The sequence below is a fragment of the Salvia hispanica genome, chromosome 3, assembly GCF_023119035.1.
Source record: "Salvia hispanica cultivar TCC Black 2014 chromosome 3, UniMelb_Shisp_WGS_1.0, whole genome shotgun sequence".
NCBI lineage: Eukaryota > Viridiplantae > Streptophyta > Magnoliopsida > Lamiales > Lamiaceae > Salvia > Salvia hispanica.
This window is the reverse complement of record NC_062967.1, coordinates 45,679,519-45,706,708: the sequence shown is the minus strand read 5'-3', so window position 1 is coordinate 45,706,708 and position 27,190 is coordinate 45,679,519. Positions and strand designations below refer to the sequence as shown.

The 27,190-nt window shown below is 37.0% G+C and overlaps 5 protein-coding genes and 1 long non-coding RNA gene across 20 annotated transcripts; 3 read left to right on the top strand and 3 right to left on the bottom strand.

The window, feature by feature from the left end:
* Positions 1–3,473: 3,473 nt before the first annotated feature.
* On the top strand, positions 3,474–6,815 carry LOC125211124 (phosphatidylinositol 4-kinase gamma 7-like). 5 transcript variants are annotated; one of them, XM_048110826.1, is made up of 3 exons: positions 3,475–3,737; positions 4,314–4,367; positions 4,649–6,815. In XM_048110826.1, exon 3 carries the CDS (start codon positions 4,651–4,653, stop codon positions 6,532–6,534), a length of 1,884 nt encoding a protein of 627 aa, XP_047966783.1. In that variant the 5' UTR covers positions 3,475–3,737; positions 4,314–4,367; positions 4,649–4,650; the 3' UTR covers positions 6,535–6,815. The 5 variants fall into 5 exon arrangements, with proteins under 5 accessions (XP_047966781.1, XP_047966782.1, XP_047966783.1 ...); XM_048110828.1 differs by having other exon boundaries at positions 4,294–4,367; XM_048110824.1 differs by having other exon boundaries at positions 3,474–3,737; positions 4,314–6,815.
* Positions 6,816–7,598: 783 nt separating this feature from the next.
* LOC125211125 (DNA-3-methyladenine glycosylase-like) lies at positions 7,599–9,457 on the bottom strand. Its single transcript, XM_048110829.1, has 5 exons — positions 9,052–9,457; positions 8,528–8,585; positions 8,362–8,445; positions 8,142–8,283; positions 7,599–8,050 (listed from the first exon to the last, which is right to left on the bottom strand). The coding sequence occupies exons 1-5, from the start codon at positions 9,419–9,421 to the stop codon at positions 7,772–7,774; spliced, it is 933 nt and encodes a 310-aa protein (XP_047966786.1). The 5' UTR covers positions 9,422–9,457; the 3' UTR covers positions 7,599–7,771.
* Positions 9,458–13,192: 3,735 nt separating this feature from the next.
* Positions 13,193–14,641, top strand: LOC125217065. The gene is made up of 3 exons (XR_007175557.1): positions 13,193–13,356; positions 13,431–13,499; positions 14,490–14,641. It is a non-coding gene; the product is annotated as an uncharacterized LOC125217065 (long non-coding RNA).
* Positions 14,642–15,433: 792 nt separating this feature from the next.
* Positions 15,434–21,276, top strand: LOC125212453 (putative pentatricopeptide repeat-containing protein At1g13630). 11 transcript variants are annotated; one of them, XM_048112633.1, is made up of 9 exons: positions 15,434–15,958; positions 16,327–16,546; positions 16,631–18,444; positions 18,689–18,859; positions 19,331–19,476; positions 19,579–19,949; positions 20,393–20,509; positions 20,683–20,903; positions 21,014–21,276. In XM_048112633.1, the coding sequence occupies exons 1-3, from the start codon at positions 15,535–15,537 to the stop codon at positions 18,375–18,377; spliced, it is 2,391 nt and encodes a 796-aa protein (XP_047968590.1). In that variant the 5' UTR covers positions 15,434–15,534; the 3' UTR covers positions 18,378–18,444; positions 18,689–18,859; positions 19,331–19,476; positions 19,579–19,949; positions 20,393–20,509; positions 20,683–20,903; positions 21,014–21,276. The 11 variants fall into 11 exon arrangements, with proteins under 11 accessions (XP_047968590.1, XP_047968592.1, XP_047968588.1 ...); XM_048112635.1 differs by having other exon boundaries at positions 16,327–17,055; positions 17,485–18,444; XM_048112631.1 differs by having other exon boundaries at positions 16,327–17,412; positions 17,485–18,444.
* Positions 21,277–21,469: 193 nt separating this feature from the next.
* LOC125212455 (UDP-glycosyltransferase 89A2) lies at positions 21,470–23,061 on the bottom strand. Its single transcript, XM_048112637.1, has one exon. It carries the CDS (start codon positions 22,962–22,964, stop codon positions 21,561–21,563), a length of 1,404 nt encoding a protein of 467 aa, XP_047968594.1. The 5' UTR covers positions 22,965–23,061; the 3' UTR covers positions 21,470–21,560.
* A 1,486-nt stretch (positions 23,062–24,547) lies between these two features.
* LOC125216211 (amino acid transporter AVT6A-like) lies at positions 24,548–26,975 on the bottom strand. Its single transcript, XM_048117868.1, has 5 exons — positions 26,248–26,975; positions 26,015–26,167; positions 25,661–25,864; positions 25,119–25,587; positions 24,548–25,031 (listed from the first exon to the last, which is right to left on the bottom strand). Exons 1-5 carry the CDS (start codon positions 26,699–26,701, stop codon positions 24,896–24,898), a joined length of 1,416 nt encoding a protein of 471 aa, XP_047973825.1. The 5' UTR covers positions 26,702–26,975; the 3' UTR covers positions 24,548–24,895.
* Between the last annotated feature and the right edge of the window lie 215 nt (positions 26,976–27,190).

Here is a 27,190-nt window from a genome sequence, read left to right as displayed (position 1 = left end):
TATAGACTAAATTTGTAGCACATGACTTGTCTACTAATAATGTAGGGTTATGATAACAATTTCTCATCGCGAAAACAAATGAATTGAACTTGTCCTTAGTGTCATAATTTGTTTGTTTGTTATGTAACAACTTGATGGTATTACAAAGAATTCTCTATATATAACCATTACATCATCATTAATTCACATAATATCTCGAAAAATTATAACCTTACTTACATTATATATATGCACGATATCTATTAGCTATCAATCACATTCATTAATTATTTAATAGTAGTATAATAATACTATAACATGTAAGTATTTTCAAATAAGAATTACTTGTCCAATAATATCATGAAAATGTTCTTAAAACATTATAGCAACTAATTGTGTTTAGTGATAAAATTATGCTTCAGGGGGCGAGCCAAGCTCGGACAACCGTTTGGGCAATTTGATTTTTTTTATACACCTATAATTTAATTTTTTTTTACCCACTTGTGACTTGCTAGTTGCTATACATAGAAATATGATTTCATCCATCAATTTTTTTTAATAAATGCAAAAGTATAATTCTATCTGTCTATTTTTTGAAAATTTTAGCTTAGTGGTCACTGAATGTTTTATTAGCAAAGTGGCGTTGTTTTAGAAACACATGTAATTGAATTATTTTTTAAAAGAGTAAAGATCAAAATTGGTCCTGAACATATGGTCATTTCACGTTTTGGGTCCTAAACATTATCTTTTGGATTTTTTAGTCCTGAACATATGAAAATTTGATCATTTAGGTCCTGGACTAATTGTTCCATTAAAAATTTAACGGTCAACGGGTTTAGTCCTGATTTTGACCAAATTAGACTTTAATTCTAATTTTTTACTCCCTAATTATTTTAGTAAATTTTCATTTAAAATTAGAAATAAATAATTGTTTAGGGTTGTCTTTTTCTTTAGAGAGAGAAACAGCTCGAGCTCGAAGGAATCTCGAAAAAGATGGGGCAGATCGTGAAGAAGAAGAACAAAGGTAGACCTCCCAAGGAAGATCCCGCCGCGGTGCGCGACCTGCGCCGGAGCCACCGCCGCCGCAGAGTCAAGTACGTCTTCGACCTCGACGACCTACTTCGACGAGGACGAGGTCTTCGTCGACGATGATGACCAGTGCCGGAGGGAGAAGAAGCTCGACCTCCGGGAGTCAACTGGTCGGCGCGCCTCCTGCTCCTCCTCCGACGGCGCCGGAAAGCCCTCGAAGAAGCGCAAAATCGACTAGGAAATGGACGAGGACGCGAATAAGGAAGAAAATTATAACGATGAAGACGAAGAAGAGGTGATTAATGATTATCAGTTTATAATTGTTTCGATTGGAAGTGGAAATATTGGCGGAAAAGCAATTGGGGATTCAATTGAGGCAGAATTGAATTGGAGTGGAGTGGAGTCATTTATTTATTAATAAGGAGTAAACGCATTGCTTAAGATGAAATAAGAATCCTAAATTATTATTTTATTTCTAATTTTAAATGAATACTTAATAATTAGGGAATTAGTTAGGGAGTAAAAAATCAGAATTAAAAGTCTAATTTGGTCAAAATCGGGATTAAACCCGTTGACCGTTAAGTTTTTAACGGAACAGTTAGTTCAGGACCAAAATGATCAAATTCTCATATGTTCACGACCAAAAACTCCAAAAAATAATGTTTAGGACCAAAAACGTAAAATGGACATATGTTCGGGACCAATTTTGGCATTTACTCTTTTTAAAATTACTACTACTACTAGTTAGTACTATGATTTTTTAAAGTGTTGTCTACGATAATTTCTTTTGTGGTGATACTTAAGATAATTAATCTCTCTCTTTCCTCATTTTCTCAAAAAATAAAATGAATATTCAGTCAATTTACCAGAATTATGTCTATGTGCAAGAAATTGCAAAACAGAGAAGAGCCCCTTGATTCGCTGACCAGGACACGTCACAGTGTCATTTGCCAATGAGTTATCTTCACGGGTAATCCCATCAACGGCTGAGATCGCTCCGTAGAATGTCCACTATAGTTGGCCGGGCCAAGCCACAAAATTGTAGCTGGGCCACCAACGCCCATGTTTTACACTATGGTGGACATGGCCAAGCCACCAAATAATTTATTTTTTTCATTTTGTGTATATTTTAATTAAGAAAATGGGGAAAATTTGGTATATTTATAGAATTTGTGTAGGAATGGGGTAAAAAAATAGATTTATTTATAGAATTAAAAAAAAAAATTAAAAATACGGAGAGCAGCCGCGGCTTGTGGCCGCTGCAATAAGGGAGCCGCAGCCAGACCACGCGAGTGGCACTCGCCACCAAAGCCCATGTTTCGCACTATAGGGAGCCGCGGCCGGGCCACGGGAGAGCCACGAGCCGCGGCTCTCCTGTAGTGGACGCTCGTAGACACCTCCCAAATGGATACTATGAATCGATGATGATAGATTGATAGAACTAGTAACACAATATAGCGTCGCACAGTTTTCACAAAAATGTTTGATAGTAGACAAAAAAATCTGATAAATAAAATATTGCAGTAGTAATGATTAAACTATTAAATTACATACTTAAAACTTAAAAGGATAACTAAATTTAAATTTTGATTATGTGAATGATTGATTTTATGAATAAAAAAATGAAATTATATAATAGTAGTAACAACTACTGGCTAGTAACAAGTATTCTCTTCTTTCATTAAAAATAGTTTTATTGATGGACGACATGGTTTAACCCAAAATTAATAAAATATGAGAAAAAATAAATAATATGGATAAAATAAGAGATTGAAAGAAAAAAAAGAAAAGAAAAAAAAGAATATGAATAAGGAAGATACTAAACCAAAAGAAATTTTCCATTTTTGATGGCATAAAACTAATTTGATGGGAAGATGAAAATGAAAATATGAAACTGGTAGTAGTGTTTTTTATGGAACGAGAGACTGGCTACTATTTTTAGAATGGAAAGAAGAGCGTTTATACAGTACTTGCTCTATTTAAAAAAAAAATTAAAATGACATGAATTTTAATAGTAGTATAAAATTGGTAAAATAAGAGAATTCGAACGAAAATGTTAGTTAGTTAGTACTATATCAAATAATAAAAATAATGTGTTATTGATATTTTTAAATTTTATAAATTACAAGTACAAAAATCAAATCTCAGTTTGTTAATATTTTCCATAATTTGAACTTATAAAAAATACAAACAAATACTACATAGTAGTAATATTTTTAATATGTTAAAATGAAATAAATATATGTATATTAAGTACTCATCAATTAGTGATCACATAATACTGTGCTACTGCTTGGTATGCTATCAATTATCCAACACTCTTTTTATAAGAAATGTATCGTAATAAAAAGTGAATAAAAAAATAGTGGTAAAAATGGAAATAAATGACCATATATGCGCGAAAGAAAGAGAACAAAATATATGGAGTATTTTATTTATAAAGAAGAGGCATATCCATAAATAGAACTGGAGCGAGAAAGGGCTATATAGAGAGAGAACGTGTGAGCACACCAGCAAGCAAGAAAGCAGAGCAGAAGGGTTTTGGTGGCTTGGGCGCGAAGGCGAAGACTCCTCTTCGCATATAAACTCTAGCCCCCTTGTTCGTCTGCTTCTCAATTTCTTCCACCGTTAAATCGTTCATGTTTCCACTTTTGTTTCTTTCAACTCTCTCCTAGCTGTGTGCCGAAGCTGAGGAAGAAAAGGAAGATTTCTTCAGATCTACATATTTGGTGAGTTGAATTAATAGAGCTTTCATTCATGTTACTGGACGATTTTGTATTAAAGATGATTAATTTCTTAGATAGGCGAATGATTGTCCTTAATTTTAGTCGGCAGGATTGCCAATTGTAGCCTTCTTATGCATAGAGTTTGGAGTATATTCGGGCGTTTAATCAGATCCGATTAAGTTATCTGGTGCTGTGCTTGCAGCTAATTTTTTTATTTTAATGTCTATCGACACTTATTGTGGTTGGTGCTGAGTTAGTGGTAGCCGCTTCGTGTTTTATCCAGAGCTCGTTTGCCGTGGAATGATTTATAGTGTCTGTAATCATGCTTTTCTTTGTTAGTGGTAATTTGAGTAAACTGTTAATCGATATCATATCATATCTATGTGGTTTTTTTAATTTGGGGGACTGAGCTTGATTCGTGTTGAGTAAGTCAGCTAGTTAAATCTTTGATTTTGAAGATCTAGTTACTTACTGCTTTTGGGGTTTATGCTAGACAACTTCTTTCATTATTTGCCTTTCCAGATTATGGGATTGTTTAATTAGCTTTTTGTGACCTTAGTTGGTCTTTTGCCTCTGCAGATTGTTATCTGAGGCTTGCTGGTGTCATGTATGGCTCCTTGATGTTATGACGTTGTAAATCTCTCTCCTTTCACAGCGTTTCTTCTTTATTCACGTTTTTGGTTCTTTTGGAGGGTGGGAATTTAGATCTTGGTTTGTGTGGTTGATGATCCTTACTGGATTTTATACTATTTGCCATTTACTCACAATCAACTTCTGAGCTTGACATTAAAACATAGAGTTGGGGAGGGGAATCTCACACCTATCGCCCTCTTGGTCGCCTGCTGTGAGGAGAACCACCCTTGGTCTATTTCTACCTTTCATGTCTCCTAACCTTGATAGCCCTGTTCGAACAGAAATGGCTGTGTCATTTTTCAAGAGTCCTCTTGGTGGTGGGGAGCACGTTCAAACCAACATGATGGAAAGCAAGCCCACGGGTAGGAGACGTGTTTTTGTACAAACTGAGTCGGGTTGTGTTTTAGGTATGGAGTTGGACAGGAGTGACAGTGCACATACTGTGAAGAGGAGGTTGCAGCTTGCTCTGAATTTTCCCATTGAGGAGAGTTCATTGACATTTGGTGATATGGTTCTTAAAAATGATTTGAGTGCCATTCGGAAGGATTCCCCTCTCCTGTTGACGAGGAATTTCCTCCACAGAAGCTCGTCAACTCCCTGTTTGTCGCCCACTGGTAAGGACATCCAACAGAGAGATCAGAGTGGGCCAATTGAGATATTGGGACACTCATCTTGTTTTGCCAAGACAAAAAATCTAGTCAAGGAAATTGTCAAGGGAATGAAGAATGGTGTTGATCCACTACCTGTTCATAGTGGTCTTGGGGGTGCGTATTACTTCAGGAATGTCAGAAGTGAGTGTGTTGCTATTGTTAAGCCCACAGATGAGGAACCATTTGCACCAAATAACCCAAAGGGCTTTGTTGGCAAAGCTCTTGGACAACCTGGCTTAAAGCGTTCTGTCAGGGTTGGGGAGACTGGGTTCAGAGAGGTTGCTGCTTATCTCCTTGACTATGATAATTTTGCAAATGTTCCGCCTACGGCATTAGTGAAGATTACTCACTCAATCTTCAATGTCAATGATGGTGTTGGGGGAAACAAGCCCCAGAACAAGAAAATTGTTAGCAAGATTGCATCCTTTCAACAGTTCATTCCCCATGATTTTGATGCCAGTGACTATGGAACTTCAAGTTTCCCTGTTTCAGCTGTGCATCGCATTGGGATTTTAGACATTAGGATTCTTAACACAGACAGGCACGGCGGTAACCTTTTAGTTAGAAAACTTGATGGCATTGGGCAGTTTGGTCAAGTTGAATTGATCCCCATCGATCATGGCCTTTGCTTACCTGAGAGTTTAGACGACCCATATTTTGAGTGGATTCACTGGCCTCAAGCTTCCATTCCTTTCTCGGATGATGAACTTGAGTACATAGAAAATCTTGACCCTGCTCGTGATGCTGAGATGCTAAGAAGTGAGCTCCCTATGATTCGAGATGCATGCTTGCGTGTCTTGTACCTTTGTACAACTTTCCTGAAGGAAGCTGCTGCACAAGGTCTCTGCCTTGCTGAGATTGGTGAGATGATGAGTAGGGAGTTCCGCAGTGGTGAGGAGGAACCAAGTGAGCTCGAGGTTATATGCATTGAGGCGAGAAGGGTTATGGCTGAAGAGCTGTCGTCTCCAAAATCTGGAGCAGAATTTGTTGATGATTTCCAGTTTGACATAGATTTTGAAGAAGGTGGCCATGACTTCACCCCAAAATTCTCCACTGAAGACTTCATGGGAGCAATGCCCTTACATTTTGGGTTTGGAAGTGTTAATGGCCGTATGCCTCTTTCCAAACTAGAGGAGAGCATTGATGAAGTGGAAAGTGAAGGAGAAGAGGAGAATGGGTTTGTTAGCGTTCCACCCTTGACAAAGAGTAAAACTATCCCGAAGCTGTCAATGTCTCTGAAAAACACCAGCTTAAGCGAGAAAAACCCAAAGTTCCCAAAATTCTCGGGGATGAAGCCTGATAATGGTTATCATACTAGTTCCTCATCCGGACACCACCGAAGTGCAAATGAGCAGCTCCCTCCAAGCGCGAGTTTCATAAAGCTGGCAGATATGAACGAGGAAGAATGGGGAGTGTTTCTGGACAAGTTCCAGGAGCTTCTGAGGACTGCTTTTGCCAACCGGAAATCCATCAGTCTTAGCCAGAGGCAGAGGCTTGGGACTTCTTGCAAGTTTTGAGGTATGAGAGTGATAAATTTGCAGGCTTGTTGAGCCTTAGATATCTTTATGCTTTCTCCGTTTGAGTCAACCTTAGGTCGGAGCAGCAGCGATAGACAGTGATGTGTAAATATTCTTTGAATCAAAGGCCAAAGTAGATTTGGCGGCATTTTTTCTTTCTTTGTAAGCTTTTGATTTTCTTTTGTTTCTTTGGGCCATGGAATATATACTGTTGGATAAATAAAATGTTGAACTTCATGCCATGTATTGTAAATATGAAATCTTGGAATGGTTTAGTTTCACATTCTTGTTTGTAGATGCAAATGTTTTGGTAGCTGAAATTGGTGTTGGGAAAGTGTTTTTGGTGAATTATTGGGGGTGGAGAAAGGGAATGTAGATTTAGGTGCAGGTCTCCATCGACAGCTGTGGTTGAACAAGAGACCTGAGCTGAAAAAATTGACCTAAAATGGGAGCAGATAAAAATTGAAACGATAATGTTGTTTGGATGGTTGCTATTTGCAGACGTGGTGTGGGTGTGGCGGTCTAATCAGTGCGGTGGCCCCTTGTTTTTTTTGTATTTTTCTGCACAACTTGTTTTTTGGTGATTTCTTGAGAAGCTTGGCTTGCTCCAGTTTATTGTCACGCGTGTTGTATCTATGTGTTCTAATTCTTTTTATTATTATAGATTAGTATTGAATTTAGTTAGAGATTTAGAAATCTAATTTTGATAATATTGATTGTTTTAATTAGAATTAATGCACCATAGAGTTTTATACATTGAACAATAGTTTTTGTCTTATTTGGATTCCAATTCAACCAAAAAGTGATGGGTCTCCCCATCAAAGCTGGGCACCCTGGACCCGGCCCATCGCAACCCAATTGTTTTTGCTTTCTCATTCTACTTATGGAGTATTACAAATCCGTTGTGGCCATCAAAAAATAAATTTTTTTATTAATTCCAAAATCCAATAACGTTGGCAATTTGGCATGAAGAATAGCGAGGTATTTATATTGTTCGGTATTAAAAAAAATGTTCTAGATCAAAATCGACGATCATAAGTTTAAACAAAAAATGGACTTTACTCTTTAATAAATCCTCATTGTATAATAATTATATTCCAAATAATAATAACTGATAGGTACCATCCCATTCTCGGGAGATTAAGTTTACTACATTCTTGCATGATAAACTTACAAACAATAACACAAGTAACATAATCAGATAAACACATAATTAATTAGTCCTCTAAATAATTAATCAGACATGCCTCCATGGCCTCTCTGCAAGGCTCACACACTCACCATGCCTGAAGCAATCAACGAGATGATCGATGGACATCCCGGCCGCCTGCATGAACGAGTAGACGATAACGGGTCCCACAAGGCGGAACCCTCGCCTCACCAAGTCCTTGCTGATGATCTCCGCCTTGGGGCTCCTCAGTGGGACACTCTTTGGATACTTGAATCTGTTGATCATTGGTTTGTAGCTCACATATTCCCACATGTAGCTGCTCAAAGATCCACATTCTCTTACAACCTACATCACAAAAACATATAGTACTACTATTTCTCAATTTATATCACATATATTAATTGTGTCTAATTAAGCCTAGTTAAATAAAACTTGCCTGGGTTATGCATTTTGCATTGTCAACAATACACCTCACTCTGCATTCTGCTAACGTTAGCTCTTTGTTGGAAGATATCTCAATGATCTCCTTTTCTCCCATTTTGCATACAATATTGGGATCAAAGCCACTAAAAGCTTCTCTGCATAATCATCATTTATCAACATTTTATTGCATAACAACACTGTAATCAATTATTACAACATATGTTATAGTTAACCTGAGAAGTTCTCTCCTTTTAAGGATTTCGGTCCAGTTGAAATCCATGAGCATTCCACACATTGCAAGAAGCTCAAACAACTCACTGTTTGATATAATGTTAGATAACATATGTACACATTAATATAAATTTGCTAAGATATTATACATATATATAGCTTAATTACTTGTCATCATAAACTGGAACTCCCCAACATTCGTCATGGAACTGTACATACACTTTGTCTGTGAATAAGCATTAGGTTTATGTTAGTAAAAAATATCTAAGCAGCTTATCCAAAACCAAGAATATAATCATTGATGCTGAGGAATAAACAATGTTGTTCTACCTACTACTTACTTATTAGAGGGCCGGTCCAAAAATTAAAATAAATATTTGGAGTTGAGATAATCATGCCTTTTTGGAATCACAGCCACTATATATACTAGATTAGTACATAATAAAATTAAAATGTATTTTTGCCAATGATTGCCACCTCCTCTAGATATAGCTTTTCTGCCAGTGATGCATGGAATAGATTCCAATGGTAAAAAGTAAAATTCGAAGACAGTGATCAGCTCCTAACAAAGTTAATTTTGATCAAATTGATTATGTTAACATGAGCTTTTACTTATACTAGTCATAAACAAGAAAAAAAGAAGAAGAGAATAGATATGACTTATGACATAGTATTATCAAAACCTTACTTACCACTGTTTCTAGTAATCCAGTTGCATCTCCTTGGACCTTCTTGATTAAGAAGAGCATCTGCGGTAGGCTGCAGCACTATTTTAGGCAGGGGGGTTGTCTCTCTCCGTTTAGAAGGGGCGATAAGGCGAAGGGCTAATGATATCTTGTGATCAATAGGGGTGGAAGAGTCTGTCAAGGTGGAATCAGTTGAGTTCTGAGACAAAGACAGAGATAGAGAAGATAAAGAAAGCGCGGAGCAAGTCCTTTGCAGGGCGATGGGGTATATTTTCCTCGAAAATAAGTTAGTGATCGGCTTATCCGGCTTCTCCCGCGGGGAGCAAATGTTCCTGCTCCTCTCCATGGCATGTTTCTTCACATACTGCTTAGACATACTAAAAAGTGCTTGGACTTTGATGTGTCTAATCAAGATAAATTTAAGCTATAAATTGAGATGTCATAGAGTTTGGTAGGAGCAATGTGGATTTCTTAACTCAGATTTATCTTAAATTGCTACTTTATTTTTAAGCAAGAGACTAAATAAAAGCTTGTTAATTAGTAGCTGAAAATGACACCTGATTTTCAGCCATTACCAGCAAAGATTCTTGTTCTGGAAACTATTATGAAAATCTGCCTCAGGTTGGAAATGAGAATAAAAAAATCAAATTAAGTTTAAACTAAACACCTGTTGCATTGGTTGACAAGAAATGTCAAAGTAGAACTTAGTTTGTGTTTAGGTGTGATCATTACAAGTAATATGATATGTTAGAGCATATGAACTAGTCAGATAATTAAACCAAAAATCAAAATCAGCTGAAGTGAAACATTATTATACTAATCAAAATCATTAAACCAAGCAATTATGTGAGGACTGTGGATTAGCATACTTTATCAACATCATTAGACCCTTAATTAAGCTTTAAATTGGATGAAAAGGTGTATGTGTATTATACTTATGTGCATATTTTTGATGATGATAACTCTTTGGTTGAGGTGTTGGTCTCAGCTCTCAATTGAACTGGAATTGGTCCAATGCTAAACTTAAGTCCCACTCATATATTTTAGGATTGGGAAATGAAGCAAACACATTGCCTACAAAGACAAAGATATAACATCTTTTTCTAATCTATATCTCTTCATTTGACTGGATACTTAGCTAATCAATCATGGATTAGTATATACTAATCTATACTTTCAACCATGGATTAATGTAATAATTATGCATAAAATATATGTCCCCATATATAGATGACCACAGCTCATCATGCAGGGAATAGAATAATAACCTCAAATGTATTTATAATTTTCAACAATTGTATTGGAGTTTTTATTGATAAGATTAGTTTGAATAGTACTCCAGCACGGAATGGAAGAATCAAATCTCAACGCTAAATCACCATTTTAGAAATAGATTTGATTGAAGGAATCATCAAAATGTGGGTAAAATGCCGTTTGAAGTTAGTGAAGAATTGTTTTATAATTTTGCAAAATAAGCTTTATATTCATTTGGTCTGGCAAAAAAGATAACAACATTTTTGCAATTATAACATCAATTAAGATTATAGTAGTATTACTTACTGAAGACCAAAATTTTCTCTCTATCTATTTTTTATTCTAATTTAATTAATGTTACATGTTGAGGTTGACAACCACACCTTCGTCTTAGACCATCTCCAACCATTACACTAAATTCAAACCCATTTTAGTTTAAATATCACACTAAATATTGATTTTACTCCAACCATTTATACTAAACTCAAAACAAAAAAGAATATTCTCAACTCATTTACTTTTTATACTTTTCAATCATATTTATATATTTTATCTAAATTACACACTAACCCTATTAAATACTAACATAATAAGACTTATTAATTAATATGACTATATATAAAATTATTATTTATTACATAAATATTATAATTAAAAAAATGTGTAATTTTAATTATTAATCTTTTTGTTCTTTTTTCGTATTTAGCTTATTTAATATAACTTTTAAGTTTACTGTATCTTCTTAATCTCATTTGATTTAGGTCACGTATATTTTTATGCATATTTTCACTTTGATCAGGTTGTGTCTTTATATTTTTATATTCTTAATCATAGGGGAGCACTACACTCCCTATACACTTATATAGTTATAACATCCACGAGAAATTTCGAACACCACAGAGCCTGACGTTGAAGAATCTTCGTGAATTAGTAATTTCCTGCGTGTCCTGGTTCTTGTTTCATGAATTTCTGTTTGTTGATTCAATTGCTTAATCTGTTTAATTGCATTTTTTTTGTATTTAGATGTTCTTGGTTATGTCGATTTGGTGTGGTGTATTTGCTTAGCATTGTATCCCTTTTGCTTATTGCGACTGATTTGTTACTTAATTCTTTTTTTGTTTGCTTAATTTCGTGTTAAATATGCTTATTGTTGGATGATATCTGTATGTTGAAAAGTTTTGCTTAAACTATTAGAAATGTTGCTTTTTTATGTAAAAAAAATGCGTTCTTTGTGCTTAACTATGCCTAAATGTGGTTAATTCTTTTTTTTTGTTTGCTTAATTTCGTGTTAATTGTGCTTATTGTTGTGTGGTATTTGTGTGTTGAAAATTTTTGCTTAAGCTATTTGAAATCTTGCTTTTTTTTCAAAAGATTGCTTATTTGCGCTATACTGTGCTTATTTTGGATACGATGAGTTGCTTCTTGCTCACTTAGTACAGTGTTTAATTTGTTAAACATTTTGCTTATTCTGTTCGAGTACATGCTTAATTTCTTGTTAAATGTGCTTATTGTTTGAAATTTTGTAAAATGAAAAGTTCTGATTGTGCAATTCGAAATATTGCTTTTTTTTTACAAAAGATTGCTTGTGCTTACCTACGCTTAATTTGACTATAACAAGTTTTGCTTAAGCTATTCAAAATGTTGCTTACTTATTGAGATACATTGCTTACTTCAAAAAATTGCTTACTACCCTGGTCTGAATCCAGTTTTTTTGTAAGAATCCAGCTGATGAGGTAATTGATCGCGACGCTGAACAGTTTTAGCATATTGAGAAGGAAATAAAATCACTCCATTTCAAGAGTTCTCCTGGACATTTTAGTTGTTTGATTGCTAGACTTGATTCGAAGCAGAGGAATGCAGTTCGGGAGATGAGATTTTGATATCAATTTTAGGATCAAAGCGAATGTCTAGACTATGATGCATTTGATGACCGATTATTATGCAAATATATACGTTATTCAAAACTCTTACAATCCTTTTGCGTTCAATGCAATAATATATGTACTTAGACGCAATTATTTATAAAACACAGACTCAATATAACATTTAGTGCACTTCAATGCTTTGTACATTTAGTGAATATTCCACACACGTATAATGTAAACAACAAAGTTTAATTTATCACTACTTTCGAGTTGCCTAAATCGGATGCAATAGAATAGTAAACGACGAAACTGGAAGAGTATATATATTGAAAAATAGAACAGAAAACTGCAACTTCTTTTCTATAAAATGCAATTGTTGCAAATGTAAACTGTATACAATGCAAAATCAGACTTCGATACTTACTTCACACAACGTGCACTTTATTGACATTTGAAATAATGCAATATTAAGCATGGGAAGATGCATAATAATCTAAAAGTTTGCTACTTTTGTTGTCAAACTGCAACTTCTTTAGACGTAAATGTTTACTTATTTTGTTCGGAAGTTTGCTTAATTTCTGCTAAACTTTGCTTATTCCGTGCAAGCATTTGCTTTATTTATGCGAAACTTTGCTTAATAGAAAACTTGAGATTCCATTGATGAAGTTGTAACACCCCAACTTTTCTATCTTTTATTTTGTTCTCGAAGACATCGTTTGTTCTTTTAAACCCAAGTTCTTTATACATTTGAGAGACTTGATTTACGACCAATGAAAAAAAAGAGAGATGTGCATGGAAACCGAAGGGATGAGATATGCGATATAGACAATGGAAAATAGATTTGTGTTTGGGCCAAACAATTATTCTCCTAGCCCAATTATTTATATGAATTGGAGCCATTTGAGAAGGCTTAAAATAAATTCTTTTGCAGCCCAAAACTTAACTCAAACTTCTTCCACTCCCAACTCCACGGTCCACACTACTTCACCATATCTCCACCTCCACAAAAATCTCAACCGCCAACCAAATCATTTTTTTTCTCAATGCAAGTTTTATATCTATAAACACACGTCTTACACTCTTCAAATCACAATCTTCTCATTCATTCAAAATCTGAGAAGATGAGCGTATAGAAAATCGTGTGTTCTTCAAAAAACTTCCTGCAATTGCAGATTGTTCTATTCAACAAAAGGTATATCTCTCCAATCCAATTTAGAAATTATAATCGTTATGCATTGATTCCATAGCACAATTTCTCGATAACAGGAGAAACGAGAGAGCTCGAATTTCAATTCCTCTCCTGTTGCTAGCAAGTTTTCTTCCTACCAATTAAAGGTATATCCTCTGTTATTTATGAAATCTTCTAAGGCATATACATTCACGGTAGTCCACCAATTGAATTTCTGCAAATTGTTGAATGACACTCTTCTCCCAAAGTTTCGATCTTTAATGCGTTAGAAACTGCCTTTTGTTTGCTCTTCAATCCAATTCTTGGAAATACTTCCGCCTGCCCACTAACAATTGAAATCGGACAATTTGAATCTAATAAAAAGTTAAGAGTGGGAAAAGGGGAGAGAGAGCTTACCTGACGTGAACGGGCTGAGACAGCGGCAGTGGTGACAGTAGCTGGTACAGCAGCGAGAGAGAGACAGAGGAGAGAGCTGTGACTGGAGTAGGATTTTTGTGCTTCTGTGTAGTGATATTTAGAGAGAAAGCTTGAGTTTTAGAGAGACGAGTGTGACGATTGGATAAGTAGAGAGGGAAGAGTTTACTGTTGTGAATTGAGTTTACGTGTGATGTTTGGGAGTATTCATGTTCAATTCTCTTTTTATATTGTTGTCTTTTTTCATTATGTGATGGATAGGGAGTAAACGTATAGTGTTGAGGGAGTATGTATAATTTTTTTTTAAATTCTTTTGTTTAGTTTTGCTTTTGTGTTTTCAAGATCAGTGATGAGTTGAGAATATACTAGTACATATACATGGTTGTGTAGGGAGTATGTACGTTGGTGGCTGGGAGTATAACATGTTTTCTTGTCTCTTTATTTTGTTTGAATGTGATTGTTTGGGCCAGAAAATTGATTGTTATGAGATTTCTGTTTTTGGCTACGTGATTTAAGTTTAAGTGTCTCTTGTATGTAAGAGTAAAGCCGAAGGATGGAAGTATAATTTTGTTGATGCTATTTTGTTTTATTGAGGAATCTACTTTTTGTTGACGAAAGAATGAAGGATAATTTGAGCACACGCACGTAGGACGCATGCATTGCTTTTAAATTCATTTATTTTGCAAAGTCTAATTTTTAGCTTACCATGTTTTAAAAAAAAGGGGGGTGAACTTTTGCACATCATTTGAGGTTGGAACGGAAAGTCGATTGAGGAATTAAGCGAACGAGGTGGACTTTCTTTTCAAATAAGGACTATGTCCTAAGTATGTTTATTTTTAATGGTGCAAAATATGTTTGTCATGCCATATTTTTGTGTTGAAGTGGGACCTATCTGAAGTGGCTTTGGGTGAAGCATAATAAAAAAAACTCACAAACTGGCAAATTGTCTGATTCCATTGACGCGTTTCTTTGGAGTGAAATCAAGATTTACGATTTGTATTTCAACAATATATAAAACCGAGAACAAGGGTTATGTGCATATGCGTGAAAACTTCTCAAATAATTTGTGTAAATGAGTTTTTTGTAGAAGAAGATAATGATGATTGTAAAAACTGTAAGTCGATAATGGAAGATAGGATCAATCTTCTTCAACCGTAGAAAATAATGAAATATGTGGTAAGTATGATTAATTTTTTTAAAAAAGTAAATATTGTAGCTTACCATGTGGGAATGACGGCAGTTAAAGGAAATTAGTGTAACTAATCAAAATATGCATTCCATGCTTACCCTTTGTACAAATAAATATGAATATTAAATCAAATTGCCAGCAGATGATGTGGTACAATCATGTGCGTCCGTAACTGAAATCAGATGGTCTATATTGATGGGAAGTTGTGAACTTAAAAAGTGATATTTTGAAGTGCATCCCCTTAATCATATTTTAGGTTTTTAGTCTTTTGCTTTTGACTTAATTTTATAAAACAAAACGTGTATAAAGAAATGAGCCAGCCCACTAATTAATAATTAAATAACATTAATAGAATTATTTAGATTTTTATTTGTTATTTCGTATCCAACCTGCCGTGACAGTAATGAAGTACTGTAAGTTTTTTCCATTCCTTTTCTTCTTGCATTTTTATTTCTCTTCCTGTTGGGGATATTTTCCTACTACATTTTAAATTTATTAAACCCTAAACCCTAACACCCAAATTTCAATTTTTCGTAAATTTCCATTTTTCCGTCCACTCTTGGCAGTCACGATGCTCAATGTTCCGGTTAACCACAAGACAACGCCGTCTTCTACCCCTTCGGTTCTTCACCTCATCTCCGTCGTTCTGCTCGATTAGCTCCGCCGCCGCAGTCACGGATTTCCCGCAAAACGATGTTGTCTCTCAAATTATCTGCCATTTCATCTCTTCTCCGCCTCGTTACAGTCATAAGCTCTTATTAAATTCCCTCAGAAACAGCAATTGGTTCAGGAAGGAAGTTCCCGATTTGGAACCTTCCGAAATTGAGTCTATCATTGAGAAAATTAGCTCGCAAAGTGCAATAGAGTTCTTCTTCTTGTTGCAAAATGAGTTTGGGTTCAAGCACTCACAGAACTCGCGGTTCTTCATTGCGCATTTATTGGCGGAGAAGAGGCGGTACCGTGCGCTGTTCTGTCATATGCGGGTGGTAATTGAGGAACAAGGTAGCCCGCATTTTCATTGCAATGTATATGCGTACTGATTATAACTGTTCATTTCTTTTATTTAGTTTGAGGTAACTCGCGATGGATATTTTAGGTGAACCATGATAAGATTAAATGTGGAGTTTGTATGCTATGGATGTTTTGCAGCGATGAATTCTCTTTAAATGATTGGCTTGCAGTTGGCACTTGGTTGCTAAACTATGACCTCCGTAATATGCATAATTTAGTCTCATTTCATGAATCAAAAAGTTACTATTTGAGAGAAGAATGCATGGAATCTCATCTAGTTGTAAGGAAGAATTATTTCTGCTCTGCTCTGGAGATTTCTAATTTTTCGTTTTATAGACTTTTTTTGTTATTTCTACCAGGCTCTGGATCCGCACCCTTGCTTTGTGAGCTGCTTTTGAAAAGCTTTATGGGCTGGGACTCAAACCATGTGGTGTGGGATATGCTCGCATTTGTTTACTCCAGAACTGATATGGTTCACGATGCTCTGGTTGTGCTGACAAACATGAAAGACTTAAACATCCGGCCGTCAATTATGACATACAATAGTTTGTTGCACAACTTGAGGGAAACTGATAGAGTGTGGGATTTTTATAGTGAACTTGAAGACAATGGACTACAACCAACTGATTATACATACTCAATTTTCCTTGATGGTCTTTGCAGGCAGTCCTTGGTTCTCGAAGCTATTAATTTCCTTAGGGAGATAAACAAGGAAGTGGCTGAGCCTTGTGTTGTTTGTTTCAACACTTTGATGTCAGGATTCTGTAGGAAGGGTTTAATAGGTATTGCTAAATCTTTATTCTGTATGATGTTCAAGTATGGATTAACTCCTGATAGATACAGTTACAATATACTCATTCATGGGTTATGTGTTAGTGGTTCATTGGAAGAAGCCTTAGCCTTTGCAGTTGACATGGAAAAGTGTGGATTACATCCTGATCAGGTGACTTATAACATCCTCTCCAAGGGATTTCGTTTACTTGGTACAATGAATGGAGTTTGGATGGTTTCTGAGAAAATGCTACTGACTGAAGCAGACCCTGGCCTGCTTACCTACACAATACTTATTTGTGGGAATTGCCAAACAGGTAACATTGTAGAGGGTTGTAGGCTGCGAGAGGAGATGATTTCTAAGGGTCTAAAGTTAAATGATATCTCATATCGTGCGTTACTAAGTGGCTTGTGTAGAAACGGACAGATAAATGAGGCTCTGAGTTTACTTTCTGAGTTGAGTAATGACGGCTTGAAGCCAGATCTTTTTATGTGCTCTATGGTCATCCATGGTCTCTGCAAGCTGGGGGAAGTAGCCATCCAACTGTACAGGGATATGTTTTTAAAAAATGGAGTCTACCAGAATTCTTTCCCTCACAGGTCCATTTTGATTGGGTTATGTGAGAAGAGAACTATGTTTGAGGCAAGAAGTTACTTTAATGCATTGGCAAAAGGTGGCTTTATACATGATAGTGTACTGCATAATATTATGATTGATGGATATGTTAAAGTTGGTAATTTGGCAGATGCTGTAGGATTGTATGAAAGTTTATTGGAGAAAGGGATTCCTCCTACTGTAGTTACTTTCAACACCCTGATAAATGGATTGTGCAAAGCCAGAAAACTAGCTCAGGCCAGAAAGTGGCTAGATGACATGAAGATGCACAATGTAGAACCAACTATCGTTTCGTATACTACAATTATGAATGCCTTTTGTGAAGTGGGAAAATTAGAAGATACCTTTGAGCTATTTGAGGAAATGAAAAAAAATGGTATTGAGCCAAATCAAGTAACTTATACAGTGCTTATGAAAGGGCTGTGTAAGCGAGGGAAGCTGGAAGAATCTGTTGCAATTCTCCGGGATATGTTAGGTAAGGGTATTTCTCCAGATCAAACTTTATATAATGCTTTGATCCAATGTTTTTGTAAAGCTCGAGACTTTAAAAGAGCATTTCAATTACATGCCGAGATGGTACAGCTTAATATTAAGCCAAATGTTGTGACTTATAATATTCTTATCAATGGTTTATGCGTATATGGAGATCTAATTGTTGCTGAAAAGCTATTTTATGATCTCCAATGTCAAAACTTCAAATTGCCGAAAGTTGCGTTCACTACTCTTATAAAAGCAAACTGTGCAAAGGGAGATGTTGAAAAGGCTATGGTACTCTTCCATCAAATGGCTGAAACTGGCTTTGAGATTTCACTCAAAGATTATAGTGCAGTAATTAATAGACTCTGCAAAAGATCTTTGCTGAATGATGCTATGGATTTTTTTCGAATGATGCTAGTTGGCGGTATAGCTCCTGACCAGCAAATTTGTTCAGTTATACACTACTCATTACACCAAGCTGGTTTTGTCATTGCCGAGTTTCAAGTTTATGTTTTAATGATCAAATTTGGCTTTGCTCCTGGTTGAACTGTGTGGAATGTGTTTGGTTTTGTTCATCACCAAGCATCCTCTAGTGATCAAATACTTCGATAAGGTATGAAGCTCTTTAATGTTATGCAAATTACCGAAAGAAAAGAGTAGAGAAAGGAAAACTATGTTAACTTGTAAAAGACCTTCACTTTATGTTAACCTTTTTTTTTTAGAAAATGAATGGAATTTGACTACCACCCATAAATTTTTCCTTTATGAAGAAATAGAGATAAGATGGTGATAAATCTTGTGCATTTTTTTAATTTTCAGTTACTCTTGGAATTTATTTATTTAATTTTTTCTTTCAGGGAGAACAGTGTAAATTACTATTATTACTAGTGTCCATTTCCTGATTTCATGGAGGACCTTATTATCCCTAAGATTTTCTGCTGAAGAGATCAACATCGGGATGTACAAAGATTGTAATATTGGTGTAAGAGTAAGATGGAGTACTGCCAAAAGGATAAACAATTTTAAAGGTATATACTGATTTTTTTCTCTTCTGGGAAACATACTTATTGTTGTCATGTGTAAACTGGCACCTTTTAGTGTATCTACAAATGCAAAGTATGTGGAATGGCTGTTATTCCTGCTTCTATTTATAAAAATAGTGTTTTTTTAATTGTCGTACATGGAAACTAAAAAGAAGACTTTCATGATTGCTTAGCGGTGAAGGTCTGTTATACCTAATGTCAAAATTTTTTAGACAACTACCTGACATGCATGGTTTAGGTCTTCCTTACCAAGTCCAAGGTTTTGAAATGGATTGTTTCCTTTTATTTAGCATCAACCTATGTCTGTCAACAATGCTTCTGCATTGCTGAAAATTTCTTTTACTTTAAATCGTACTGAAACTTTTCGCACTCAATTTCTGTCGCTATTTAGGACTAGTATTGATATTATTACGTTTTGGCTATTGCTTCATATTTTGATCAATGTCAGTCTTGCAGGTGCTGATTTTTACTTCTACCGTTGAGGAGTTGGAGATCCTTGCTGCATCAGTGCCTCTGTCTTGTTGTTGAACATATTTGAAGAAAGTAATCTCTTGAGAAGATTTGACCATACTTCTTGAGGATATTATCAATGGAGACTTAAGGTATGATGTAGTAATGGAAATGAAGAGATAATATGTATCAGTGCATGCTGTCAACTTTATGTTTATTTAAGGATAACTTGATCATTAGGTAATTTTTGCTAGACCCGTTTTGCTCCAAGTAGGATGAAGTTATACAATGCTGCAAATGTCCTCTGGATACCAATGCTGCAATCTCATCCTCAGAGCTTCGACATCCATAGCCGCAGCTTCAGTCGCGCGTGAAAGGTGACAGTTATGAGCTTTTAGTGAGATTATGGTCGGGAGGATGATGTGTCTGGGTTGGTGAGAGATGATTACTCCGATGGCGGAAAGAGGAAGAGGGACAAAGAAGAGAAATTGAGAATTCTAGAGTAAAAAAGAAAGGCTGAGATGGAGAAGAAGTTTAAGGTTAGGAAGAGTGGAGGATGAAGGATCATGAGGCAGATCCAGAGATGAAAGAGATGTGGGACACTATTGCGGGTGACAATTTTTAGGTTATAATTGTTTCATTCTCGAATTAATTTCTCTTCTTTATTGGTGCTTGCTGTGTAGGTTATCGTCATCTCATCTACTTGTTGGTATAAAATGCATTGACAAGTGTTCAGTGGCACATGTTGCTATATTATGGACTTAAAATTGTATTGGTGAATTTAATAATCTTATTTTGAACTTTTATTCTACAACTCTACAAGTTGAATTTACGGAAATTTTGTGAAGCTATAGTTTGACTTTTACGCATGTGCATAGCCAAATTTGGGTAATATCATGCTCCCTGAATTTGAGGATCTGATCTGATGCCTTAATAAGTGTAGTTCACGATTTTTGATGACCCAGTATTAATCACATCATTGTTGATCTTCATGTTTGGTTAGTTATATAATTGTCTGATGATGACATGCATCTTCAATGTTGATTGGTTTTTACCCAAACTTTTCAGGATGACCAAGAAGGTGTTCAGACTCTGGATGATGATAATTTCATCGATGATACTGGCGTAGATCCTTCTGACCGTTATGCAAGTGACCGTGAACATTCTCCAAGTCAAGCTCCCGAGGTTTGAATTACATCTTGTGTAGAGTGCGCACTTGTTCTATAGCTTCGTGAATCTATATAACTAATTTTGGAAGGTCTATAATCTAAACCTTAAAAAAGTCAAGTTACTTATCTGTTTTATTCATTTGCATTTTCATAACTGAAACTTTTTTCTCTCGCATCCTTAATTTGTAGGCAGAGGAGGGAGAAGAGGATGATGAAATCAAGGAACTCTTCAAGGCTGGAAGGAAAAAGAAGAAAAGTGAAAAAAGTCCAGCTGAAATTGCATTGATAGTTGAGAATGTGATGGCTGAGCTCGAGATGGTTGCTGAAGAAGATGCAGAGCCCAATAGATAGGGGAAACCTGCAATCAATAAGTTGAAAAAGCTGTCCCTTCTGACAGATGTTCTCTCAAAGTTAGTTATCATTCTTAAACATTGTGGGCATCTTTTTATGCTCATAAGCTCCTTATTTTCAATATGATACTAGTTTTATTTGTTTTTAATGAGGATTGAGTATCATGCAGAAAGCAACTCCAGCAAGAGTTTCTTGATCATGGAGTTTTGACTCTCTTAAAGAATTGGCTTGAGCCTTTGCCAGATGGAAGCTTACCAAATATTAATGTTCGTGGTGCTGTTTTGAAGATCCTAAATGATGTGTGTAATTCAGTTCTTCTTCGATTACTTTGTCCATTCTGTGAATTTAAACATCTGTGTGACAATATTGGTGTAAGATGGAGTACTGCCAAAAGGATAAACAATTTTAAAGGTATATGCTGATTTTTTTTCTCTTCTGGGAAGCATACTTATGGTTGTCATGTGTAAACTAGCAACTTTTAGTGTATCTAGGAATGCAATGTGGAATGGCTGTTATTCCTGCTTCTATTTATGAAAATAGTGTTTTTTTAATTGTCGTACATGGGAATGCCAATTTGATGTTTATTTGGGGAGGATTATTTGTGATAAAGACTAAGAGTCATCACTTCTCTCAACGCAATATAAAATTAGAAATAGTTGTATACTCCTACAATTTAACACTACCGATATTTCGGTTCGAATAATCACGGGTACAATTTAAAGTTGAGATAATTGTTGAGCAAGCTTATCCAAATCTGTGATGGAACTACCACCAATTTGAACTGCTTCCAGAGCTTGTTTCCTCAAATCCTTGGCTCTATCCCTCTGCGCCGCGCACTCACACATTGACTCGCTAAGTTTACGAGCCAATTCAGCTTGGTCGGGCACTGTATCCGAACCCTCACAGATTAGGACTGCAGTGTCCATGTACTCCACCAAGAGCTTAGCATTCACAAACTGGTCCGCTTCCATGGGCCAAGCCAGTATCATCACCCCAGCTGCGACAGCTTCCAGCGTTGAGTTCCAACCGCAGTGACTCAGGAACCCACCCACAGCTTGGTGGCTCAGTATCGCCGTCTGTGGGGCCCATCCCTTCACTACCAAGCCACGGCCCGATACCCGATCCTCAAACCCATCAGGTAGCGGCCCATACCCATCTGCCACTTGCTGGGCCGTCAGATTTTTCACAACCCAAACGAACCGGACCCCACTCCTTTCGAGCCCAGCGGCCAACGCTTCCACTTGAGCCGCCTTGAGCAGCTTTTGGCTCCCAAAACATACATACAAAACAGACCCATCGCCACACCCATCGAGCCAAGACACCACACCATCATCCGAACCGGGTTGGGCATCACCCGTCCTTAATTTACCCGACCCGTCTACCAGATTCAACGGCCCAACACTATAAACCCGTTGATTGAAGGACAAGAACTGTCCTTCCAAGGCCCAAAACGAGTTGTAAACGGAGGCCCAGCCGAGAGCATTTGCCGCCATTGAAGTCCTGATGAAGTCAGCGGCCGCCTTGTCGCGACATTCCAAATCCTTGCACCGCCGGAACAGCGACGGCAGCCGATCCCACGGGAAGCTCGGCGATCGAGGCAGATCGTCCAATTTCAAATCAGATTCAGGCTTGAGAGAATCGTAATTCGCCCATATGTGATCGAACACCGCGATGGCGAATGCTCCGGACGAGTAGAAAACGATCCTAGGGATTCGGAGGTGATCGGCAAGGGAGTGCGTCCAGCCGAGGAAGAAATCGGAGAGGAGGGCGGAGGGGGGGTTAGGATGGGAGGCGCACCATTGGATGATAGGATCGCGGAGTTGGGTGAGGGCGGACATGATTGGGATGTTTCCATGGTTGCCGATGTGCTGGACGTGTTCGACGCCGGGAGGGATGGATGGATGGGGCGGGAAAGGGAGGATTAGGGTTTGGATGGAGGGGGAGGAGGAGAGGAGAGGGGTTAGGATTGGGAGATTTTTGGGGGTGATGATGATGGTGATGGCTAAGCCTCTGAGAGAGAGTTGGTGAGTGAGATCGAGGAGGGGAAGCATGTGGCCTTGCGCCGGGAATGGGAAGACCAAGATGTGCACTCCACCATTGTTGCTTGACTTGCTTTGCATCTTACAGAGAGTGTGTGTGTGTTATGGTGAAACTGGTCGATATATTTTAGATAAGACGGTATATTCTTGTTTTCCATCCTCTATCGCATTCATTTTCTCTTTCCTTTTTCTCTTTTTTTTTTTTTACTTTTTATAAATAATTTATGATGACAACTCTGATTCAGTTAGAATTCAACTATTGATCAGTAATTTAAAATTAAGTTTTATGCGTTTTTCGTTTCGTATTTAATTTAACTTGCTTTGTGTATTTTATTATTTAAAATTAAAATTTGTGTTGTAGAAATTAATATTAGCATATAAATATTTCTATTTTGTTATTTTTTATTTTTGTGAAGATTATATTAATTTTTCTACATACAATAATTTTTAGAAATAATATATTCATGTAATTATATTGTTTCGAAATCAAATATATATAAAAATGTTAAGATAAATAGTTATAGATACGTTGAAAAATAGAAATACAATAAAGATGTCCATTGGAAAGTTAAATTGATTAGGCTTGTGTTTAGTATGAATGAATTGGAATTGTTTTGTAAATTGTCATCGTTATTTTATAGAATTGATTTGTTGTTATCATACTTTAATTTAATTTCAAAATAAAATTAATTATCCTGATTTCATTTTTTTTTTGGTAAATTAAAAATTAACCAAAACTTAACACCGATTTTTAGTATTTAGAGTACATTATGTAATTGTGCTTTGAGTTATGTGTGCAACTGTGAAGACTGCAAGTGCATGTGTTGCGTGTGTTTGGAAAATAATTACCTAATATTAAGTATTTAGAATTCGATATATGTTCTTTAATTAAATAGTTTAAATTGTAGAAATGAGAGAATTTTAAATCTTAATTTTGATCCAAAATTAAATAATTTTTTTGTTGTGCCAGTGGGAGGGTTTGAAATCGAAGTCTCAAATTTCAAATTCAAAGAAGGGCGAACACACGATTGTAGACATAAATTCTGAATGAAGTTAAAAATGAATGGCCATGAGGTCACTAGTTTTAGCAAATGAGTGAATCTAGCAGATTAAAAAATGAATGGCCCGGTAATACAATCTAGCTGTATTTTTAATCTAACGCATGCGATGAGAGTTTCATTTCCTGATTACTAGTGTCGGTTTTTTTGTGTTCTACACTTCTACTTCACAGGACAGTAGTATCATTTTCCTGTCGAATTTTATACTCATTACGAATGTTTACTGATTGGAATTTAATACTATCACTTTTATTGGACAAAAATGGATGAATGTAGTAAGTATAATTTTTGCTTGCTTAGTACAGTTGGTGAGGAGAGAAATTAGATACTCCATGATTCAGGGTGTTGGTTACTGGTTAGAGTGAGAAGAAAGAGGTGGCTGCTGATTCATAGAATAAGTCAACAAAACCTTTTCCAGAATAAAATTGGAGCTTCATAGGTGATGGATGATGAATCAGAATCCGGTGGTGATAGACTGATAGTGATACTGATTCCTCATAGTGCGATGACACAGAATGATCCCAGGAGACTCAGTAACATCTTACTATCTTGCAACAACTGCACAAACTGGTCAAGTTTTGTCTAGTATAGAAAAAAACTTCAAAATGAAAGAAAGAAAACTGTCTGGTTTGAAATTTGATGGATACAATGGATGGAAAGTAATGTACATACAAACCTTTCTTCTCTTACAAATAATAATACATAGGCATAGTACTACATACATTTTACTAGTATATTACACTTGGAAGAAACACGGTTGAAGAATATAGTACTAGTATATAATAAATCTAGCTTGTTTCCAATTTTAACATAATACCACGCAGAATTGATGCCTGAATACTTGAATCAATCCTACTCAGGCCAATACCATGGTGCCAAACCCAAATATCACACATTTTCTCAAAGGGACGAGCGCCGCCATCTCCTCCAGAAGCTCCTTCTCTGAGACTATTCTCATGAAGGCGTCGAGTTTCTCTTAAAGATAGCGTACGCGTCGCTGTAAATCGCCACAAGACTAGCAAACACAGCCAAAGCAACCATGAACACACCCAAAGCCTTCTGTTTCCACGTCGTGATGCCATGAACGTCCCTGAACACCAACACCACAGTTCCAAAAAAAGGTCAGCACAAAACAGAACAATAGAAGACCGATTTCAGCAGAGGCGAGAGACGCTACCTTAAAACGACAGCAGCGGGAAAGATAAAGCCGATGCACACAGCAGTGGTTGCACCAGTGAACTGAAAGGCATCCCAAATGCTGGGAATGAAGTTGGCCCCCAAAAAGATGACGGACATGAGGGCGATCGTGAGAGAGGTGAAGCGCATGTTGTCGGCCGTGAGAGGGATGGAGGAGGAGGAGAAGATAAGGCCATCTAAGTTGAAGCGGAGAGGGTAGAAAATAACCGGGAAAACTAGCATGAGATGGAGAGCATAGCTGAGACGAACACCATCATTGAGCTGTGAGCTGAAAGGGATTCCGAGATCCGTGTCAAAGTTGGAGAGCACATCATCCAGCGTGGCATCACCGAACAAGAGGAAGCCGAAGAAGCTGGTCATCATGTAAATGACTGAGCAGAGCACCAGAGATGTTCGAACCACCGGTTTAATCAAGGAAGGATCATCTAGCTCGTTTTCAATGCTGTGCACTGCACCACCCTAATACTTGATTAATTCATACACCAATCTAACTAAATTCATCAATTCTTGGAAGAATTGTACCGTTGAAATGGCAGACGTAGGCAGTGACGAGGACAGGGACGACGGTGAAGAGACTCCAGATGGAATTGAAGTCGGAGATATCAGGGAGGAGGCGCGGCCACACCACGCCTCCTTGCATCCATTTCGCCACCACGATGCCCGCGGTTATTACTAGGAACAACACTGCTAGAAAAACAGCCACCGCTGAGGTGTGCCGCAGAGAATCTGCAACAAATTTCCAAATAAGGACTTGCATAGATGAGGCCAGTTTTGCACAATGCAGACAATATCATACTAATGTGAGTTTGAATGTGTCGCAATAAACCTCATATCATCTACTCCCAAAACACTTGAACATCAAATTCAACAACTTACCAATGCGCCTGAGAAATGCTAATGGAGTGAAAACCCCAAGTGTAGTCACCACAAGCACGAAGAGCCGGCCGGTCCACCAGTGCTGGCCGAACCAGCTCTCCATCAGACCGGGGTGATGAATTCCGCTCGGCGACGAACCGGATATCACATCCCCTTCACCATTCAATGATTATCAACACCAAATCAATCGAAATTTTTCAACAAAGAAAAAATCTGAAATCAAAACAACATACCGATTATAATCATGTAGACGATTAGCACTCCGATATTGCAGATGACGACGCAGACCTGCAGCGATTTCCGGCCGGCGGCGCCGAACGCGTCCCCCATGACGGCGCCGTAGGAGGCGACGGCGCCGGCTTTGCTGAAGCGGAGAAGCATGGATATGGAGATCTCCGTGAGGACGGCGACGAACGCGATAGCTACGATGCCGAGGGCGAGGCCGAGGACCTTCATGGTGGCCGGCAAAGCCATGATTCCGGCGCCGATTATGGTGGTGGACAAGTTGAAAACTGCTCCGGTGAAGGAGGCTCCGTTTGCTTCTTGGTGGGAGAAGCTGCTGCTCTCCGCCTTGTTGTTAATCAACAGAGGCGTTTTCTCATCGGCGATGGCGATGGCGACGGAGACAGATTCTGCCCTGGATTTCTTCGATTGGGTTTTGGGTTTCTTCTGGGTTTTGGTCGTCATCGATTTTGGGGGTGCAATGGAAAAATCTTTAGGATTGGCTGAATGACTCTTTGAGTGAGAGATAAAACAGATGCAGAGAGTACTATTCAGTTATCAATACTATGAGGAGTACTTCTCAATGCATTTATTTTTCTATTGTCGATTTCATAAAAGTACATATGAGCATTATCTACTTTTGGATATTTCTAGAATTTTATTTGCTCAAGAGACCCTTAAATTTGGTGTTGTCAAGAATGACAACATGCAAAACATATTGGACATCTTTTAGATTATTTTCGAGATTGAAATAATTACATTAAATCAAAGGGAAAATTAAATTTAGTTGGAATTTTTGGATTGAAATACTGTACCATGAATTGATACCATCAAATAGAGTGATTTAGTCGGCATTGTTACTTATGCTTACCAAGAAAGCAAACTTCAGATGAATGGACGACAAAATCATTATTAGTACATTATATTATCATGGCAAATTGGCAAATTGGCGAA